Raw genomic sequence first — 23,660 nt, forward strand, 5'->3', positions numbered from 1 at the left:
ATGTATTGTGCATCACATGAATGGCGCGCGAACAATGATTTTGGCACAGGAAAACACTTCAAGAAGTGGATCTAAAGGATTCCATTACTCAGCAGTTCAGGCGTATGAGCTCGCCTCTCCTGTATGCGCCTAAACATTACGCATTCACCGAGCATTGTTTGACACAGTGCCATGTTGATGATAAATTGCAACCTACAGCTCAAATAATTCTAGCCATGGATTAACATTTCAGAGGCTGAGCCACAGATTATGTGCGTGGATCTTGAATTTCATCAACCCCCCTGGCACAATAGGTTTATTCTTCCCATTTTCCTCTATTTTCTCATGAAGGGTCAGGGAAGCTTAGCCTGGTTGTTGCATTCATTTCAATTCTACCAGATACCTTACAATCCGTATTTTCCTGTTTTTTCCATGCACATGTGGCTGCCTCTGTGTACTGAGTATGTGTAGAAATGGCAGGTGAGGTGATCAAATGCTGCCATCTGCTGGACGCAAACAGTATGACATACAGCCCAAGAGACTGCATATACACAGTTTCTGTCTCAGCCCAAGTGCGCTCTCTCTCTCTCTCTCTAATGTAAATAAATATATATACAGTACAGACCAACAGTTTGGACACACCTTCTCATTCAAAGAGTTTTCTTTATTTTCATGACTATGAAAAGTGTAGATTCACACTGAAGGCATCAAAACTATGAATTAACACATGTGGAATTGTATACATAACAGAAAAGTGTGAAACAACTGAAAATATGTCATATTCTAGGTTCTTCAAAGTAGCCACTTTTTGCTTTGATTACTGCTTTGCACACTCTTGGCATTCTCTTGATGAGCTTCAAGAGGTAGTCACCTGAAATGGTTTTCACTTCACAGGTGTGCCCTGTCAGGTTTAATAAGTGGGATTTCTTGCCTTATAAATGGGGTTGGGACCATCAGTTGCGTTGTGGAGAAGTCAGGTGGATACACAGCTGATAGTCCTACTGAATAGACTGTTAAAATTTGTATTATGGCAAGAAAAAAGCAGCTACGTAAAGAAAAACGAGTGGCCATCATTACTTTAAGAAATGAAGGTCAGTCCGAAAAATTGGGAAAACTTTGAAAGTGTCCCCAAGTGCAGTCACAAAAACCATCAAGCGCTACAGAAACTGGCTCACATGCGGACCGCTCCAGGAAAGGAAGACCAAAAGTCACCTCTGCTGCGGAGGATAAGTTCATCCGAGTCACCAGCCTCAGAAATCGCAGGTTAACAGCAGCTCAGATTAGAGACCAGGTCAATGCCACACAGAGTTCTAGCAGCAGACACATCTCTAGAACAACTGTTAAGAGGAGACTGTGTGAATCAGGCCTTCATGGTAGAATATCTGCTAGGAAACCACTGCTAAGGAAAGGCAACAAGCAGAAGAGACTTGTTTGGGCTAAAGAACACAAGGAATGGACATTAGACCAGTGGAAATCGGTGCTTTGGTCTGATGAGTCCAAATTTGAGATCTTTGGTTCCAACCACCGTGTCTTTGTGCGACGCAGAAAAGGTGAACGGATGGACTCTACATGCCTGGTTCCCACCGTGAAGCATGGAGGAGGAGGTGTGATGGTGTGGGGGTGCTTTGCTGGTGACACTGTTGGGGATTTATTCAAAATTGAAGGCATACTGAACCAGCATGGCTACCACAGCATCTTGCAGCGGCATGTTATTCCATCCGGTTTGCATTTAGTTGGACCATCATTTATTTTTCAACAGGACAATGACCCCAAACATACCTCCAGGCTGTGTAAGGGCTATTTGACCATGAAGGAGAGTGATGGGGTGCTGCGCCAGATGACCTGGCCTCCACAGTCACCGGACCTGAACCCAATCGAGATGGTTTGGGGTGAGCTGGACCGCAGAGTGAAGGCAAAAGGGCCAACAAGTGCTAAGCATCTCTGGGAACTCCTTCAAGACTGTTGGAAGACCATTTCAGGTGACTACCTCTTCAAACTCATCAAGAGAATGCCAAGAGTGTGCAAAGCAGTAATCAAAGCAAAAGGTGGCTACTTTGAAGAACCTAGAATATGACATATTTTCAGTTGTTTCACACTTTTTTGTTATGTATATAATTCCACGTGTTAATTCATAGTTTTGATGCCTTCAGTGTGAATCTACAATTTTCATAGTCATGAAAATCAAGAAAACTCTTTGAAAAAAAAATAAAATATATATATATATTGTAAGGGATCGCTCTCTCACAGGGGATTGGCAATGACAGACTTCTCAACAAACAGGGGGTTTTCAAGCTCAAACAGTGCTCTATTTGTCACACAGCACATCACACTTCCAAGTTTGGCATCACTCGGCACCATGAAGTCGTAGCTTCACATCACAACGTATTACATCACCACAAAACAATAAATCCTTGCCCGGCCTCTAGCTCAGTGTTCACACTGCCGTATTCGGCTTCACTCAGCCATGCGGTCAGACAGCTTGCTAGCTGTGACCAATGCAACCCATTGGGGTCTCGGAAAACCAGTCCTCCTAACGGTGACCGAGCAATACCTTGGGGGGGATATGGTTCAACGGTCCTTCTGACTCTGACCGTGCAACACCTCTTTTCTTCAGGCGTCGCTGGGTCCCCCAAAACTCAGGCTGAGTCTTGTGGCCCCCCAACCCTCCGCAGGCTCCCTTTTCAATTCCTCCCCTCTCACACACTGAGAATTGATTTATCCCTCAGTGATTATCCCAGCTGGCCTCACCTCAGGCCTGTAGTGGACTAGGGATATGGACAGATATACACACCCTCCTCGTACTTCACCACTATATATATATATATATATATATGTATATATATATATATATATATATATATATATATATATATATATATATATATATATATATATATAATCTGTTCTCCATAACATCCCCCATTATCCTCCCTGGGGCTGTTTGTGAGTAAGCATGATAAAGTTAGGAAGTAGATTCTCCTCTGCTTTCTGTCTGCAGTGGATGGGAGCTGACAGAGGGGAAACAGCTATAAAATGTCAAATACAAGTGATGTAGTGGCCAGAAATACTGTTAGTCCTCATGCACACACACTATACTATTGATTAAAGGGGTTGTCTGAGCGTTTTATCCCCAGGATAGGTCATCATTATCTGATTGTCACCTTCGTTGGTCAGCCGTTTGAAGAGACAGTGGTGCTTCATGAGCACCGTAGCCTCTTCTTAGGCAAGTGATGTGGCGTTCATTGGTCACATGACCTAGGTGCAGTTCAGGCCCATTCAAGTAAAAAGGGGTGAGCTGCAATACCAAGCACACTGGCTATACAACAGCGGATTTGGGGGGGGGGGGGGGGGTTTGGACTCCCACTTATCACATACTGTTGACCTATTCAGATCAATACACTCTGAAAACCCCTTTAATGAAAAGTGTGTTGAAAGGTTAGGTACAGTATACGTTAAATGTTAGTGAGCAAATCTAATGAGAGTCTAAGAAAAAATCTAAAGGTGAATTTACATGTTGCAATAATTGGGCAAATTATCTGAGATGAACACTCCATGCGAACGCTGGTTCCCGTGTAAGGCTAAATGCACACGATCAGGATCGTGTGCGGATTTTCTGTGCGGATTTGAGTGTGGAAAATCCGCACCAGTAGGTCATGTACATTGTATTCTATGAGAATTTGAAATTCTCAATGCACACAATGCAGATTTTTTTCTGCGGTGCGGATTTTAAAATCCACAGCATGTAAATTTATTTTATTTTTCCCGACAGGATTTTCTTCATTCACTTAGTAAAATCCTCATGTGGAAAAATCTGCACGCAAATCCGCACCAATTGATGCGGCTTGACCGCACTGATTTGCCTGCGAACAGCTGCGGATTTCAGTGCGGATTCTTCGCACATGAATCCAGAACGTGTGCATGTACCCTAAAGGTGCCGCTTATTTATCGGGTGAAACTGCTGTTCGTGCAGGCACTAAATTATTGTTTCTGGGCAGCAAATCGTGCGGTGTAAACAGCGATCTGCTGCCCAGAAACAATGCAGCTCTGTACAGTATTAGAATGTATTGGCTCCGATGAGCCGAAGTTATTACTTTGCGAAGTCTTGCGAGACTTCGAGTAATAACTTTGTGGATGAATTATTACTGTAAAAAACCTTGATACCGAACTCTGGTTCGGTATTAAGTGGCGCTCTCGCTCCGTACAGTATTACAACGAAGTTTTATGCGAATCGACTTTGGATGAAGCAGCCAAAGTCGATTCGCTCATCCCTAATTGTGACCAATGGTGATGTATACTACTGTGTGCAGTGGCAAACGTAGGAGCCTTTCATCTGAGGTATACATCGGGGAATAACACTAAAAGCCCCTTTAAATGGACGCACTCACCAGGCAATTATTGGGAACTGTTCGTTACCGTTAATTGCCTACTCATCGGAGGAGGTGAGAGCTTCATTTACATGCAGCAATCATCTCCTCTATACGAGGACCAACAATCGCTCCTGGAATTGTCCTTGTAAAGATTCATTGTTTCTGGGTGGCAAATTGTTGTTTACCCCTGGAGATATGCTGCCCAGAAATTATGTTTTAGACCACCACATCAGCGATACTTCCTCCCAATGAATATTTTCTCATTCATCGGGTGTTCAGCAGCACCTTTACCCAGGGCAACTAATGGGAATGAGCATTCTTAGGAACGCCCCTTCCTGATATTTGACCCAGTCGTCAATCCTTTAAAAGCACCTTTACAGGGGCTTTTAAAGGGTTATCTCATGACTAAAGTAAAACACAGAGATCATATAGTACATGACAATCTCTTTGTAACAAAGCTAGAACAAGCCCTGTACCTCACATGAAACCAGCCCTGTACCTCACATGGATCCAGAGATCTCACCATTCATTGCTCTGCTAGATTTATATCAAGCTGGCAGCTCAAGGGGAGTGTCTTTTCTTCTGCAGCTCAGGGGGCGTTTCTCAACTCGGCCTATCACAGCTCAGGGGGGGCGTGTCCATGCTCTCCCTATCACAGTTCAGGAGACAATTGAAGGATGAAACTGAGCATGTGCAGCCATCTCAGTGAGCAGGACTAAGGAAAAAAACAGCAGGTGGCGCTATACAGATAGATTTTTATTGATTAACTCAGTGGCTATGCTAAATTTTTAATTACATGAAATTACAAAAGGGTTCAGATCCAGGTGCTGGTTCCAGATCCATTATTACTGCAGACTGCAGGAACCTGCAGGCAGGAAAAGGGGGACTACAGACTGCTTGAGGAGATCAGAAATGTCACTGTTCATAAATAAGATATTTTACAGGTTTCTATATACTAGTTGTCAGTAGGTACATTTTACCTTTATGGCTGTGGGGAACTGTAGCTCAATTATATATCATGTCACAACTATACAATCCGAGATCTTTAGAGCAAATATTGAGCACATACTGAATTTTCAGCATGTAGTCATCATAAAATGTATCACCTTCAATAGCAACAAAATACTGACCCCAATACATCTATTTAATATAAGTTTTGTTCTCTGTCACGTTGCATGACGTGATGTCACTGATAGCTGAACATGAAACATGGTGCATGGTCTCGGATAGGACGGTTTTACGTCACCATTTAGTTTTCCGCTCTTCTGATCTGTCAGAAGAACAGAAAAAACAGTAACCTTTATTTTGGGCATCCATTGTGCTCCTTTGCGTCCTTTTTGTCAGTTCCATCTGAGATCTGTTATTTTAGACGGGAGAAAAAGTCCTGTGGGGAGGAATTTTTCATCCGTCAAAAATAACGGATCTCTGACGGAACTGACAAAAACGGATGCAAAATGAGCACAACTGGATGCTCAACGGTTATGTGAACCCGGCCTTACCTATCTGCCAGCACAAACTGTAAGTGCATTCTCATTTTTGTCCATTAGGTGGTGCTGTCATGCCATGTAATGTGCCTTGGCCACCATCTGGTTTCTCATAGAATTAACTACTATATTGGCATTTCAAAACATATATTCATATAAACCCAAAATAAAAGTACACAAAGACCCAAAACACTACTGTTCTATAAAAAAAAAAAGAAAATTATATATATATATATATATATATATATATATATATATATATATATACACACACATTTATTATTTATATAATGTCACAGACAAATATATTATACTTCCAAACTGGGAACAAATATAACAAATCTCCCATAGTCTGCCCCTTAAAGGGTAACTGTCATTTTTTATTAGCTAGTTTATTAGAGCTAAGCATGTATACCTGAGTTAGTCTGTTAATAATCGCCAAAAGATCTGTAATTACATTATACATTATAACAACAGCTTTCATTATTGTCCACTGTCTCTTTTCCACTTAAAAGACAATTGCTATGGCTTGTCTGTCTCTCGCTAAGATAACAGGAAGACGGAGGGGCGGTCCTTCACACATCATGCCTGCATTAGGCTTCAGAGTGAGGAGGCGTGTCTCTCTATACTCCAATCTGATTGGCTGGCAGGAAGCTGCTGGCTACAGCAAGTGTGTATGTGAAGTGAGGGAAAGCAGTTTTGGCCTCAGAGAACTGGCAGAGGAGCCATCTTGAGAAGGTCCTCATATTGTAAATGTTTAAACAGCCGTAACGAAGGGAAAAACTTTATGCATAATGCTGCTGCAGCAGTAACATGTGCTAAAATAGATTTTATGAGAACATGACAGTTAGCCTGTAATACAGATTTAAATAGCCAGGCAAATGGTCAGCCACTAGCCTCAGTGGTCTTGTGCTGTACACCGCTGAGGCAAGTGATTAGCTAAAACAATATGCCACCGGCTGCAGCATGGGTAACGAACCAGCAGCACTTGATCGGAGCGGGCGCAGGAAGGAAATTTTAAGTGGTTTTTATTTTTATTTTATCAGCCTGCCTGCAATTTTCCTAAATAAAAAAAAAAAAAAAACTCTGAAAACCCCTTTAATAGCATATCCCTAGTATAAGCCATGAAAAGTGATCGGTGCTGGGACCATCACTAATCACAAAGATGAGGGGCGGCAGTGCCACATGCAATCAATGGGCTGCATAACTAACTTAACAGATGGTGGTCCCTGCGGTAGGACCCACACCAATCACACGCGGATGGTGTACTCTAATAATATTCCAAAGTCTATGCTGTAGCCTGTGAGAAATAGGTTTCTTTACTTACATTTTCAATCACGAATGTCCATTCTTTGTCTTCAAACTCTTCAGCATGAGGGTCCTAAAAAGATTTAAAAAATTAATATCACAGCCAAGTGTCTGTATATCAGGAGCTGGTGATGGCATACAGGGTCCACATGAACGTCAGATGTGGAGGGAGACGCGCATGCTCTCTCCTCGCTGCATGAGACGGGCTCCATAGAAGTCTATGGGCTTGTCTCCATTCTGTCCTGTGCAGCAAGGAGAGCGGTGTGTGTGCACTTCTCTCTGCTCGTTCTAGTGATCGGTGGAGGTCTCAGCACTCAGATCCCCACTGATCAAAACCTTTGAGATGTCTCTCTGACATAAGAAAAGATTTACCCATTAACACCACATATAAATGTCCCTTTGTTGACCATAAGACTATTTTCTAAAATTAATTTAGACTCTATTTTCTAAAATGCAATTATTAAAAATTATCAACTAAAAACAACTTCTCCATATAATTAACGGTAATTAAAAGGGAACCTGTTACATTGAACGTGGTGAACTTGTAGTTCATGCATTTACTCTTTCCAGACCTCTGCCGTACATGTACGATATAAGACCAGTCTTTAAGGATGCGCACGCTCACACCATAATCGCCAGTTTTCTGCAGAGGCCCGGAGCTAATGTCTGATCAGCCGATCGCAGTCATTTAACCCCTCAGATGTCATGGTTGAATTTGACCAAGGTATCTGTGAGCTGCAAAACTAGGAGGCGCTCACTTCCCAAACAGGTCACCTTCCCCTGGTTGAGATGGCGGAAGGTTGCCCATACTAGTAATAGGCTTGAGCGTGTACAAGGCTTCCAGGCCGATTACCAGTATATTCCAGTCCTGGCCAGCAGTTGGTAGTACAGGACTGGAATATACTAAATCCCCAATTCAGTAATGCATATATATGCATTATAGAATACATGTTGCAATCTAATGACTGCATATTATGGTCACCTATGGTGACGTAAAGAAAAGTAAATAAAAAAAAAAATGTTGAATAATAAAAAAAATATAAAAATTGAAATAGCCCCCTTTTCCCTTAAATAATAATAATAAAAAGAATTTTGTATTAAAACACAAGAAAAAAATATATAAATGGTTTTGTTATAATTGTACTGACAGAGAATGAAGCGCATGGGTCAGTTTTAGCACATAGTGAATGCTGTAAAAATAAAACCCATAAAACTGTGGAGGTTTTGCATTTGTTTTGCCCATTCCGCCCCATTTGGAATTTTTCCCAGCTTCCCACTACATTGTATGCTATAGTAAATGGCATTTGAAAGTACAATTTGTCCAGTCAAAAAAAAAAGCCCTCGTACAGCTATGTGAATTGAAAAAAAAAAAAAATAAATGTATGGCCCCAGGAAGGCAGGGAGTAAAAAATGAAAATGCAAAAATGGAAAAGTGCAGGGTCCTGAAAGGGTTACATCTCAGCTCTCTTTAAAGCAGGGATCAGCAACCTTGAGCACTCCAGCTGTTGTGAAACTACAACTCCCAGCATACATACTTAGTCGGCTGTTCTTGCAACTCCCATAGAAGTGAAAGGAGGATACTGGAAGTTGTAGTTTCAGAACACCTGGAGTGCCGGAGGTTGCTGATCCCCGCTTTAAAGAGGACCTGTCACCACTACTGACATGCCTATTTTAATACATTCATGCATTCCCCATGTAACAACAATTCCGAAGCCTCTATTCTTATGGCTCTGTGTTGTGTCGTTCCTTTATTATTTCTACCAGAAGTTATGAATGAATTGCTAGCAGTCTGCAGTAAGGGTACAGAGGGGAGGTAACCAGTTGGGGGTGTGTCCCTGCACAGATTCACTCTATCCAATCAGTGCTGCAATTGTCAGACTGTGAAGGGACACACCCCAAACTTGTTACCTCCCCTCTGTACCCTTTACTGCAGACTGCTAGCAATTCAGTCACAACTTCTAGTAAAAATAATAAAGGAATGGCACAACATAGAGCCATAAGAATTCATGTTACGGAAGTGTTATTACATGGGGAATGCATGAAGCTATTAAAACAGAAATGTCAGGAGTGGTGACAGGTCCTCTTTGAAAGGGATATTAAAGGGAACCTGTCACCATGAAAATATGAAATAATCTGCAGGCAGCATGTTATAGAGCAGGAGGAGCTGAGCAGATTGATTTATGTTAAAAGCTTTAGTATAACTTGTAATTTATTCATTTATATTCCTGCTTATTCTAGGCTTTGAAGTCCAGGAGGCGGTCCTATTAGTGATTGACAGCTCTCTGTATGCACAGTCAGAGGGAACGCTGTCAGTCACTGATAGGACCGCCTCTTGGACTTCACAGCCCAGAATAAGCAGGAATATAAATGAATAAATTACAAGTTATACTAAAGCTTTTAACATAAATCAATCTGCTCAGCTCCTCCTGCTCTGTAACACGTGGCCTGCAGATCAGACACCATATTAAATATGACAGGTCCCCTTTAACATCTTATAAGGCTTTATCCACACAGTCAGTGATTGAGAGCCCAAAACAGGAGTGGATCCTCCACCAATATAAGGTACAATGGAAGTATTGCACTTGTTCTGCATTTTTAACCAGCACCTGGTTTTGTTCACCCTGTCGGATCCGTCCTTCCACTATTTCGCCGTGCCGCCGCTCCGTCCTTATTGACTATAATAAGGACTTGATGAGGTTGTCCCATGTAGGACATTGATGGCGTATCACTAGACTATGCCATCAATGTCAGACAGGTGTGGGTTAAGCCTCTGGGACCTGCACCTATTTCCAAAATAGGGAACCTGAAATGAAGGACAGCATGCTGTGCATACTCGGCATGCTCTCCATTTATCATTATGGGAGTTTCGAAAGTGCGCTAGACTGTGTTCCGAAGTCCCACAGCAGCAAATTGAGAGCAAGACACCAGAGCAAAGCTCTCTCTCTACTCACTGCTCTGGGGCGGCTGAAAATAGCCGAGCCAGCGCTTAACTATGGTCGGGACTCCCATGGTTGAGAATGGAGGGTGGCAGCCCATGCGTGGCTACTCTCCCTGCATTTCGAGGGCTCCGCTCTAGAGATAGGAGTGGGTCCAATAGGTGGGACCTGCCCCTATCTAACATTGATGGCATATCCTAGTGATATGTTATCAGTGTCCTAGATGGGAATACCCCATTAATGTGTTAAATTAGCCGTCTTTGTAATTGAGATCCGGTGGTAATCTGATCAGAGCTTGTATGTTCTGCTTGGATGAGGGTGAACTACTTAAAAGGCCATGCACTCCTTTGGGGGCAATTTTATTATTATTGCATTACACTTATTTTGAGCTAAAAATTATTTTTTCAATTGGTCTTTATTAAAGGGGTTGTCCACTTTAGATTTATTGATGACCTATCCTCAGGATAGGTCATCAATATCAGATCGGCTGGGGTCCGACACCCGGCACCCCCGCCGATCAGCTGTTAGAAGAGAAGGTGCGCGCCGCGCCAGCGCTGCCTCCCCTTCACTGTTTACCGTCGAGCCGTTACATCTGCAGTGGTGAGCAGGTGTAATTACACCCAAGCCGTCCTATTCATTTCTATGATACGGATCACTGTATAGGAGCGAAAAAATTTGACTCCAAAAGGTGTACATAGCCTTAAAGGCCCCTTTACACGGGCAGAGAATTGGCAGATAAATCACTAACAAGTGTTCACAGGAACGCTCATTGGCGTTTATCTGACAGTGTCACCGATTACCAGATGAACGAGCAAGCGCTGGTTCGTCAGGTAATATCCTTGTTGGTGCAGTCACCTAAGTCATTGTCTGATGGCAGCAGATCGTGCCGCCTTAATAGTCTCTGCAGCTGGCAAACAATTATTCTGTATGGGGACGAGCGATGGTATTAGCGATCACACCTCCCCATACTGTGGAGGAGATCGCTGCAGGTGCTTCACGATAACCGTCTGCTCAATTGCCCTGTGGAAAGGGACCTTTAGAGTCGATACAGAGCAAAAAATGAGGGCAATCGACAATATACAAGTCTATAGAAGCTCATTTAGTGTGCGGCCACACAGGGCAGAATTTCGGAAGCGTTTCAACAGCAAAAATCCATGTTAAATCCAGGACTGCGTGAGGATTTGTGCTGGATTTGTCACTGGTTTCAACCTATGCACTGCCAAGAATGAAATGCACAAATTGAAAAGCCACAGATTCAGGGTATGTCCACACATGCCTGAAAATACAGCAAAAAGCCTTCTGCAGTTTTTGCCATGGTTCAATGGGAAAAAAAACAAAACAACAAAAACTACATGTATTGCCACGCAAAAGACTGCAACCTTCACTGCAAAGGGTGAAATTTGCAGGAGAGAACCGCAGCATAAACGGACATGCTGCAGATTTAACATCCGCACCACCGCACCGATCAATTTACTCGTGTGGATGAGATTCAAAGTCTTGTTCACTTTGCGGGCGCTACACCGGCAAGTGTAGAGTGACCCCATATGTACGGAGCAACGCAGAATACTTTATCTCTGCATAAACTGCTGGACGCCTAAACTGCTCCTGAATGGCAAAGAATAGTGTCGCTTCTGGACCAGCAGGGGGTGCTCTACTCACAGACTAGACTCTGGTGACAAGAATGATGAAGAACATTATGTGACTAGAAATTCTACATTCTCAGGGGAAAAAACGCAATAAATGTGACAGACAATACGTCACAAGCAATTTCAGGAAGATTTATCATGTCCTGACAACCTCTTAAATAGAATTAAAAGGGAAAATATCAGGTAAAAGCCGCCCATGTGGTCATGTTATTGTAAGGAACGCATAACCCTGAGCTCTCAAGGGGCCGACGTGTTCCAAGTGTACAGCTCAGCTACATCAGCGACTTCCTGGGAGGAAGTGTCTGACAGACTGATACCGCACAGAAGTCCTCTCGCCAAGGTGGAATATCAAGTCCTGTCCACTGCCTAATATACAGTGAAGGCGTACAGCACCTATGAGCGGGGGCAGCACCCCACCAGGCGCAGCTAGAATGAGGGAACTACGGAACTGGACAGGGGTGCTGCCCCCGTGACACCTCTACCTGGTACGGGCTCCTCTTTAAACTATGGGGGAGATTTTTAAAACTGATGTAAAGGAAAACTGGCTTAGTGGCCCATAACAGCCCCCTTTGCATATAATAAACCTTCATTTTTCTCAGCAATGCGGACACATATGAACATGGGACCAACACAGATGCCGTCAGCTGCCAAGTGCACATGTAACAGGTCAGCCAGTGTCATAGGTACAAAACTGCTGACAGATGTCCTTTAATCACTTCTGTGTGATAGAAAGATAGAGAGATATATTTATTACAAGTCACTATGTGTTCTGCTCTAGCACAGAATTGACGCCTGAAAGTATTTCTTCCCTTTTTGTCACATCCATACATATTACACTATAAAAGTACCCTCCCTTTTTATTTTAAGGTACCAGAGGAAGCAAGGGAGCTGGGCTGTATACAGTTATACACCGAGTGCTCCCTCTAGTGGTGACTGCAGGTAGTCAGCACGTGAATTTGTGTCTATTCGGGGGATTTGGAGGCATGCATAAAAATGGAGCTTCAACCCTTAGAAAGATATTTTAGAAAATAAACCAGCACAGAAATGCGCACCTTAAAAATATATGATGACGATGAAAGGTGGAGAATAAATTTATAAGATGGGAATAACCTTGTACAGGGAGACAGTCAGCATGATTATGTTAAACTGCTGACAGCTTTAGGTAGGAGAAGGAGCAAGCAGTACAAACAAACCTTTTGTGGAGCTTTATACAAACAAACCTTTTGTGGAGCTTTAAAAATCAGGCGTAGTGTGAATATGAACTTTTATTCTGCCAGGTTCTGCTCATGCAAGTGCCCGGGAGGCGGAGCTTCACAGTAAAGTGCTCTCTGCATTGAACTGCTTTACAGGCCCCCCCCCCCCCCCCCATGTTTATCGGCTGTAGTAGTCTCCATGGATTTTTCTGCTGTCACCCACAGTAGGGAGCAGGGGCTGTGAAGCAGCTCACTGCAGAGAGCACTTCACAGTGAAGCTCCACCTCCTGGGCACTTGCAGGAGAAGAATCTGGCAGAACAAAAAGTTATATTCACATTATTCATGATAATAACTCCTTTTAAAGTGGTAAAGACACAAATCCAATAGCAAGATTAATCACACTTGTACTTACCTTAAAGAGAGTCACAGTGATTTCTACATTTTCAGGGACAGGCCACACCACGACCCCACGGTAAGGGTTCTTTATACCAGGCTGCCAGCTATGTGCCTGCAAAGAAACATCGCACCATGTAAGTGACATACACAATAGTAATAGATTGTGAAAGTGCAGATGAGGTTTAACACTGACAAATGTAAGGTTATGTATATGGGAATGAATAATGCAAGTCACCCGTACATACTAAATGGTAAAATACTGGGTAACGCTGTAAAAACCAGTGTCAGGCAGCTGGGTTGCATCAAAAGGGGCATAGATGCCCGTGATGAGAACATAGTCCTACCACTTTACAAATCACTAGTCAGACCACACATGGAGTACGGTGTACAGTTCTGGGCTCCTGTAAACAAGGCAGACATAACAAAGCTGGAGAGGGTCCAGAGGAGGGCAACTAAAGTAATACTGGAAAGGGTGGATTACAATACCCTGAAAGATTATCAAAATTAGGGTTATTCACTTTAGAAAAAAGATGACCGAGGGGAGATCTAATAACTATGTATAAATATATCAGGGGTCAGTACAGAGATCTCTCCCATCATCAATTTATCCCCAGGACTGTGACTGTGACAAGGGGACATCCTCTGCGTCTGGAGGAAAGAAGGTTTGTACACAAACATAGAAGAGGATTCTTTACGGTAAGAGCAGTGAGACTATGGAAATCTCTGCCTGAGGAGGTGGTGATGGTGAGTACAATAAAGGAATTCAAGAGGGGCCTGGATGTATTTCTGGAGTGTAATAATATTACAGATTAGGCTGGGTTCACCATCACCTTTTTCTCATTCGTTTAACGTATACATAAAAAAAGAAAGAAAACTATACTTTTTTTTTTACCGGATTGTGCAATATACAAGAACGCAGTGTTCCTGCGTTTTTGTATCCTTTTTTGTAACATGTACATCAAATAGAGGCAAATGACGTGATGTGAACCCACCCTTATAGTCACTAGAGATGGGTTGTTGATCCAGGGAGTTAGGGTGGGTTCACACTAGCGTTAGGGATTCCGTTATGGCTTTCGGTTATAACGGAACCCATAAGATGGAAGGGCGGATCTGTTTTGCTGCCCAAAGACTTGCATTATGACTGAATGCAAAGCGGAAGCCTTTAAAAGGCATTCTGTTTGCTCTCCGTCCTAATAGAAGTCTAAGGGAATCAAAACAGATCCATGTGGTTCCCATTATGCAAGACGGAAAACAAAGTCCTGTCGACAGGACTTTGTTTTCCGTCTTGCATAACGGGACCCAGACGGATCCGTTATGTTCCCATAGACTTCTATTAGGACAGATAGCAAATGGAATGCCTTTTAAAGGCTTCCGCTTTGCATTCCATCATGTTCCGTTATAACCCTGTTATAACGGAAAGCCATAACATAATCCCTAACGCTAGTGTGAACCCATCCTTATTCTGATTGCCTGAATGGAGTCGGGAACATATTCTTTTCCCTAAAGTGAGGAAAATTGGCTTCTAACTCAGAGTTGTTGTTTTTTTTCTCCTTCCTCTGGATCAACTTGCAGGATAACAGGCAGAACTGGATGGACAGATGTCTTTTTTCAGCCTTATAAACTATGTTACTATGTTTTTTATATGTGTTTTACTGTAATAGAGGCAGAAAACAGGGAGCACATAAAGTTCGCTTCTGATTATAGGAAGATCTAAAGGATGTAAGTGCCTGATAAAAGGCAGCCTACGCTGTTTACCGAACCTACAATTATAAGCAGAATTTTCTTAGATGGTGCTTCCTTCAAAGGGCATCTGTCAGCAGATTTGTGCCTATGACACTGGCTGACCTGTTACATGTGCGCTTGGCAGCTGAAGACATCTGTGTTGGTCCCATGTTCATATGTGCCCACATTACTGAGAAAAATAATGTTTTAATATATGCAAATGAGCCTGTAGGAGCAACGGGGGCGTTGCCATTACACCTAGAGGCTCTGTTCTCTCTGCAACTGCTGCATCCTCTGCACTTTGATCGACAGGGCCACACAATGAAAATGTCATCACACATGACCCTGTCAATGCACGTTAAGAGGACACAGCAGTTGCAGAGAACAGAGCCTCTAGGTGTAATGGTAACACCCCCGTTGCTCCTAAAGGCTCATTTGCATATATTACAACTTAATTTTTCTTGGCTATGCGGGCACATATGAACATGGCACCAACACAGATGCCTTCAGCTGCCAAGCGCACATGCAACAGGTCAGCCAGTGTCATAGGTACAAAACTGCTGACAGATGCCCTTTACAGGGGTTTTCCAGGTCCAGAATACCGACGGCCTATCCTCAGGTCAGATACTCGGTGGAAGTCTGACTCGCGGCATCACTGCTAATCAACCATCCCATCTACCTGCACACTGTCTACTTAATACTGTTCACTTGACTGGGACAAAACTGCAATACCCTGCACCACTGCGACTAAGTAGACAGCATGCAAGTAAACAATGAAGAGCTGATTGGGGGAATGCGGAGTGTGAGACCCCCACCGATCTGATACTGATGGCCTATTCTGTGGAGTATCCTGGCAGTAACACCTTCTCCACTATAGAGTGCCAGGGATACAGGCACTATCCCCTTCACTGCCCTAGATCACCAGGGTTGCAGACATTAACTTTCTCCAAAAGACCCCACAGATGTTACTATTAACCCATTATCTACCCTGATTAATTATGGACAATTATTTGACCGTGAATATTTATTTATTCACTAGTTGTGGCTTTGGACTACCTACTTTAGAGGGAACAGCACCAAGGTCCCCAACTGCCCCGCTCACTAGCTACAAAGCATCAGGCCTCATGCACACAACCGTATTTTTGGTCCACATTCAATCCATATTGTTTTGTGGATCAGATGCAGGTCTATTCATTTCAATGGGGCTGCAAAAAACGTAGACAGCAGACAGTGTGCTGTCCGCATCCATTGTCCATTCCGCTGCCCCGCAAAAAAGATAGAACGGGTCCTATTTTTGCCCGTTTTGCGGACAAGAATAGGAATTTTAAATACAGAATGGGACGTACGGAACAGGAAAATGCAAAATACACATGACCGTTATCCGTGTTTTGTGGATCCGCATCTTGCGGACCGCAGAACAGATACGGTCGTTTGCACAAGGCCTTACAAAAGGATCTGGTTGTGGCCTGACAAAATTTTAGATTACAAGAGAAGCAACACAGATCCGACCTCTACATCAATACATTAGAAAACTGAGCAGGGTTATGTTTATACTAAAGATATCTAAAGTAAAATCTTGGTGAAGTCTTTGGGTTTTATCAAAACTGCCCAACAGTGAAAAATGTCTTAGTTGCCCAAAGCAACCAATCAGAACCCACATTTAATTTCCTACAGGGCTCTGAAAAAAATTAAAGCTGAGCTCTGATTGGTTGCCAACAGTTAGGCAGTTTTGATAAATGAGGCCCATACTCTAAAAATTAATGTTTTACAAAATGAACACACTCTATAGAGCAGCAAATCCCTTTGACACTGCCTGGAGATTTCTGATACTGATATATAGTAGTTTACCGTCAGCCAAAGCAACTGTTTTCAGCAAGGTCGGCTGACAATCTAATAGGTATGGGGCTCTCCCTACTCTCACCTGACTGATGATGTTTGGGGAGAGAAGGATCGGGCAAACTAAATATTTTATCTGCTCCTTTTTTTGCTCCTGGGAGATAAGCCGATGCCAGGAGTGTCTGCCAGCTGTTTGCTCTTCTTTCCCCATTAAAAACACATACTCGTTGAACTGAGCATGTATGTGTATGGGGGAGCGAGGAGATATAGCGGACAGCTAAAAGATCCTTTGGCCGACAACTATTGAAGGTTCATCTTAAAAGGGGTTCTCCAGGAATTGAGAAAATGAGAATACTTAAATATGACTTTATTATAAAAATATTCACAAATACATTTCATTAGTTAGAATGACTCGATTTGTCTGGGAAGTAATCATTAGGAGAAATAAAATGGCCGCCGTCCTATTAGTACACACAAAACATGTCCTAATCACACAGCAGGACAAGTTACTTCACAACACTGAGCTAAAGAGCTTCCCCATCCTGCTCTCTGCTCTGCTTGTCAGGGGTTATGATCCTGAATACAGCTGATAAGATATTCGGCTAAATCTCTGTATGAAATGGGGTTCATGAGGTGTCATGAAGTACTGAGAGAAGATGGGGATGTGACTGATGAGCAGCAGCTCTTACATGAAGTCTCCATTACTACAGCCCAACATTACCACAGTCTGTCCTGTCCGTCTTCTCTGTACTTCATGTCTCCTCATGAACTTCATTGCCACCGAGTTTCAGCTGAAGATCTTATCAGGATCATAAGTAGAGCAGAGAGGAGGAGGAGGCAGCTCTTTAGCTCAGTCTTCTGAAATAACTTGTCCTAATCACACAGAAGGACAGGTTTTGTGTGTACTAATAGGACAGCGGCCATTTTATTTCTCCTAATGATTGCTCCCTTGACAAAATGAGCCAGTATAACTAATGAAAGATATTTGGGAATAGACTTAAGTAATATTTAAGCATTTCCATTTTCTTAATTCCAAGAGAACCCATTTAAAGAGGATGTGTAACCACGAAATGCAGTAGAATCTGCAGACAACAGGTTATAGAGCAGGAGGAGCTGAGCAGACATGTATAGTTTTGTAGAAAAATTTTGTCAGCAAATATAGCAATTTATATATGTCAATCTCTGCTCTTTCTGATTTCATTGTTCAAGTGGGAGGTGTTATGACAGCTATCTCGTCATACACAGTTACACACGCAATGCTATCTATCATTGATAAGACGGCCCCTGTGTACAACTGTAGTCAGAAAAAAAAGAGACTTAAATTTATATTATAATAGGTTTTACTGAATCTTGTTCCACAAAAATATATATCAATCTGCTCAGCTCCTCCTGCTCTATAACATGCTGCCTGCTGATTGCACTGCATATTGCAGCGACAAATTCTCTTTAAAACCCTAGCAAACATCCATTTATCAGAACGGATCTTTACTGGTTATGGAGTGTTTGATTTTCGGTAAAGTTCTCATTCACACTTGCTGATTCCATCAGTATTTTGCATCAGAATCAAAAGCATGAGAGCATCCTAGACACAGAAACATATGATCGATGCAGTTTTACTACTTATGGGTTTTGCATCTGCTCCTGAATAAGACATTAAAAAAAATTAATGCAAGATACTAACAAAATATCAGTGTGAAAAAGGAATAGAAGTTTATGAGCGGTGCCCAAGGGATGCAGTGGAGTTGTATAAAAGGGAGTTGTCCATGGGGTGTGTCTGGTGTTGTGGCATATAATATAAAATAAATAAAAATAAAATGCCGCAGTTACATCAGGAAACCCCAGGTATCATTTATAGTGGCCTGTACATGGAGTACAGAGGTCAAAATACTGCTGACGGACGGACAGCTATTATTAAAGGGGTATTCCAGTTGGAAGACGATACCCCCTATACATTGGAAAGGAGAAAATTATTAGACCAGTAGAGTGTCTGACCACCAGAAATCCAACAATTACAAAAATAGTGGTCCCTGCCCTTGTATGAAGGTGGAGCACATCCACTCCATACATCTCTATAGGGCTGCTGGAAATGCATGCCCCATTCATACAGGTGCCCCCATTCTTGTGATTGCTGTGGGTTCCAGCAGTTGGACCTTGACTCATCCAGTAGATAGAGAATAACTTGTTTTGACCAGAATTGGGACAAAATACCGGCAATCTGCACACTAGAGTCATGGCGATGAAATAATTTGCTGCAATCCTCTCTTAAAAGCTTGTTCAGAATACATTATAATTTATATTCCATTAAAGTAAAAAAAAAAAAAAAAAAAGATTGTAAGTTGAGGAAGTGAAACTGCAGACATTCATGTGAAAAGAGAAGAAATCTATATTTCTGTATAAATCTGTATCAGGATATAGCAAAGCAGACAAAAAAAAGAGAACTAAGAAAAAACATAATACATGTACAGATTTGAATGATGCGCTCAATTTGGCAATTTCTCACATGCGTATTCACTACCGGTCTTGGAAATAAAATGACATGAGTTTACATATAGCACTCCTCTATACTGGTCCACACATGGGAGAGAGGCAGTACAGCAAAGTCTAGATGGGCAGTTTAAAGAGGTTGGTGTGGAACCACAATTTTGCACCAAATCACGAGTTGGATGATGACTGGTGGGGGCCTGGGGGCCAATCACAAGATTATGGGTCCTGTGTGTCCCATTTGAATGGAGCGGAGTGGAGGTGACATCACCCGCCTCCCTGCTAGGCGCAAGCCTCCGCCTAGCTTTACCCATGGAGAGCCCAGTGCGTCACCAGATCTCCAGAGAAAGACTTTGCCCTGTGCGATTCACGAAATGCTCTGATGCTCATGTCAGAGGGGCTGAGTTTTGTTTTTTTTTTAACGGATGACCTATCCTTTGTATAGGTCATCAGTGTCTAATTGGTGGGGACACGACATCTGTGCCCTCCACCAATCCGCAATTCAGGAAGGCACTGGCGCTCACAGTAGCGCCATGGCCTTCTCGCAGTTCTGCCTAGGCCACGTTCATCAGTCACATGGCCTGGGCGCAGCTAAGCCCCATGGAAGTGAATGGGGCTGAGATGCGATACCAAGCCCAGTCGCTATATAATGTACAGCGCTGTGCTTGGCAAGCTGAGAGAAGGCCGCAACGCTACTGTGAGCTCCAGTGCATTCTCAAGCAGCTGATCGTTGGAGGTCCCGGGTGTCAGACCCCCCTCAATCAGATACTGATGATCTATCCTGAGGATAGGTCATTAGTATAAAAATCCCAGAAAACCCCTTTAATCAGACATATTCCCTATTCTGTGGATAGGTGATAAGCTCTGATCTGGGATACTCCATTTAACTACCAAACCATCAATCCGCTGCAATAACATACACTTAAAAACATGGCTGCTTTCGTTCTGAAACAGCGCTATGACTGTCCACAGGTTGCACGTGGTATTGCAGCTCAGCCCAATACACTTCATTGGAATGGAGCTGCAATACGGGGGATGGGGGTATGTAAACACCGCCCAGAAGTGGGTGTTCCCAGGCAGATTTGGGTCCATGGTGGGGTTTAAATGCCCTATAAATGTTAAGTATAGAATTACCTCCCCCCTGTGACACCTACACGTCATATTGTCAGAATGAGCTCAAGCCAATTTCAGTTGTAGAAAATGACACGACATGGTCAAAATGAAAGCAACACATGAAAGAAAACCGCCCAATATTGCACAGTTCTCAGTGGTGGAAATCAAGGAGGTAGAACAATCTGTTTTCAGTTTATGCGTCATTTTCATTAAATGCAAACGACCGGGAATAATCACATTTATTTTAATATAACATTTCCATTCGCCTAGTATGAAGTCGTAATGGCACAGCTTGAAACTATTATAACCTGAGCTCCCTGCCGAGAGCGCCAGTGCGGTTCAATCAGCAGTTCTGTACATACCGAAATAGGGGGGGAGTCTGCCTCATCCAGGCGACATATGTGACAGACGTGTATCACATGGGCTAATAAACTGCTTAATATTTCCCTGCCACGTCTGCTCTTCGGATCGCAGTAATGCATGAAAAAGGCTAGAAATGTACACAGTTGTTCATGACTAGCAAAAGGGAAGAAGTCACTAACTGTACAATGTGGGATCAGATGAATTCATGACTACATACAGCAGAGGAATGCTGGGTATTAAGGATGAATTCACACTGTGTTTGCAGCGCCCATCTTCCATAGGTCACACTGGAGGTATAGGTCAGATGTACACTGCAAACATACTTGCTGCACCTAGACTGTGGCGCAAACTGTGGCAAATCGTGGCACATCTAGGTTGAGTGAAATGATCTGCTCCTAGCAAAGGCCCGTGGCTTATAAATTTTTTTAAAAAAAAGGGACGTGACCTAAATTGTAACATTTAGGGTAATAATTGCACAACAACTCTGGCAAAACAATGCTCAAATTAAGTCGTGTGCATGAAGCCTCAGCTAGCCAATGGCTGGCATAGAGTCCCAGAAAAGTGTCTGTCCCTGCACCAGAGTTATCACCCAGCCCGAGTGCCTGTAATAAGCCAGAGGCAGGTGTGGACAGCCTAAATTGGCGCTACCTACAAGATTAGTGAATTTGCCTCAATGACCGTACTGCAGAACCATTCATTCCGTATGTCTGTTCCGTAATGCGACCCTACAAAAAAGACAGAACGATTGCGAACAAGAATAGGCATTCCTATCATAGGGTGGGTCGTGTGCACATGGCTGGTACCAGTTTTCTGCGGATTCACAATTTGCGGATCGAAAAACACTTACGGCTAAAGAGGATCTGTTGTCCGACTAAACAAAAAAATAATAATTATGCCCTTTAGCTAATAGGAGCTACAGAATACACTGGATACACAGTCCTCTTCCTGCTCCTCTCAGCCCATCAGTCACTAAGTTCCACTCATTTTCTATCCCAAAAAGTTGAGAGGTACAGTGATAGCGCAAGTCTACCTTATGAGAAGGGAACAACCTGTCCTACAATACAGATCATTTTTAACATTAGTTTTTCTTGAATAAAAGCCTCTTTGGACAATTTATCAGAAGGTTTCCCCAACAATAAGCGGATCAAAAAGTGTATCACTGCTAAGATCCCTGTGATCAGCTTTAATCAGTGAGAGAACCTGTCAGCAAGTGTTTAATTCCCCTACAGTGCCACCACAGGGAGGATGGAGTATTACACAAGAATCCCCTTGGCTGTCCATGTAATGTATAGTTGTGCTGGGTCCTCCAGGGAGGGATGCTCACTATAGCAGTTCTCTGCATTAAATGACATGAATGGCAGCTAGCGAATATTACCGAAGAATTGCAAAACGGGACAAGTATACATTGATCAGCGCAATGTCTTCTCACCTTAGACGATTTCCTTCGACTCCTTCTGGTCCACACCACAACTAATTTGTCTGGTTGCCTAAAAGAACACAGAAAACATACATGTTATTTGTTCATTTTTTATTTTTCTTTAACAAAAAAAAAAAAATGTCATCATATGGAAGAACAATTTGATGAATACCCTCAAGCTAATAATATGGTATGGCACATCCGTACGGCTGCTAGGAAGAACATTTCAAGGAACTTCAAATCCTAACATCCTCCATGACCAAATGGATTACTGAATGGAGATATTAATACTCCAGAAACCCAAGAAAAATATAAGCTATATGTCTGTATTTTCAGGAACTAAAATATACAGTGCCTAGTTTTTAGTCACTTAGTAATAGGTTTGTTCCCCTCAAATTTAACCAGTTCTTGGGACTAAACTCACATAGTTGCCTTAAAGGGTTTGTGTCAATTCAGCAAATAGCATTTATTATGTACAGAAAGTTGATACAAGGCACTTACTAATGTATTGCGATTGTCCATATTGCCTCCTTTGCTGTCTGGATTCATCTTTCCATCACATTACACACTGCTCGTTTCCATGGTTACGACCACCCTGAAATCCAGCAGCGGTGGCCATGGTTGCACACTATAGGAAAAAGCACCAGTCTATGTGCACTCCCACGGTCCTGATCACCAGAGAGGCCGGAACTTTTTCTTATAGTGAGTAAGTACGGCCACCGCTGCTGGATTGTAAGGTGGTCGTAACCACGGAAACGAGCCGTGTATAGTGTGATGGAAAAATGAATCCAGGCAGGAAAGGAAGAAATATGGATAACAATACATTAGTAAGTGCCTTGTATTAACTTTCTCTACATGATAAATGCCACTTGCTGAAGTGACAACTCAAATCACTTGAAATGGGGGGTAGGGAGTGGGGCTCTGAATAACCAAGGAAGAGCTCAATGCAGGGTATAAACTGCTATGTTCTGGGAAATGCAAGTATTTACAAAAACAGACAAGTCAGGAAAACAGACTGGCTTATCTGTAGGATAAGAATAGTAAAATAAAAAGTAATAATAAGGAATAATATAGAATAATAATTTTATTAGCATTTCACTAACACATAAAATGCGTGATTTAAGTGTGGGGGGGGGGGGTGGGGTGTTCAGCTGCCGAATGCTGAATTGAAACACATTTATAAAATATTCAGTGGTAGGACAGTGTAAGCTGGCGGCCACTGAAAATATGTTATTAGCAATGTCCTTTATGCTGAAGGTATTGGAATTATTGGATCCTCGCCCACTCCAGCATTCTCCTGAATAACTGATCCTCCAATACTCTTACCATCAACTGAGCGCAAAACTGAAGATGGACATCCCCATTCGTATACCATTGCTGCAAGTCAGAAGAGCTATGAACCATAGGTTTAAGACTTT

General features: G+C 42.6%; 1 protein-coding gene across 4 annotated transcripts in view; it reads right to left on the reverse strand.

Annotated features, from left to right (window-relative positions):
* EHBP1 (EH domain binding protein 1) overlaps positions 1-23,660 on the reverse strand; it is a 357,318-nt gene that overhangs the window by 287,809 nt on the left and 45,849 nt on the right. For all 4 annotated transcript variants that reach the window (XM_044288819.1, XM_044288821.1, XM_044288820.1 and 1 more), the window contains exons 3-5: positions 22,255-22,312; positions 13,327-13,422; positions 7,158-7,211 (exon numbers count right to left, since the gene is read on the reverse strand). In XM_044288819.1, coding sequence (XP_044144754.1) covers positions 7,158-7,211; positions 13,327-13,422; positions 22,255-22,312 — 208 coding nt within the window. The remainder of the gene's footprint in view (positions 1-7,157; positions 7,212-13,326; positions 13,423-22,254; positions 22,313-23,660) is intronic.

Source organism: Bufo gargarizans, chromosome 4 (assembly GCF_014858855.1).
Source record: "Bufo gargarizans isolate SCDJY-AF-19 chromosome 4, ASM1485885v1, whole genome shotgun sequence".
Lineage (NCBI taxonomy): Eukaryota > Metazoa > Chordata > Amphibia > Anura > Bufonidae > Bufo > Bufo gargarizans.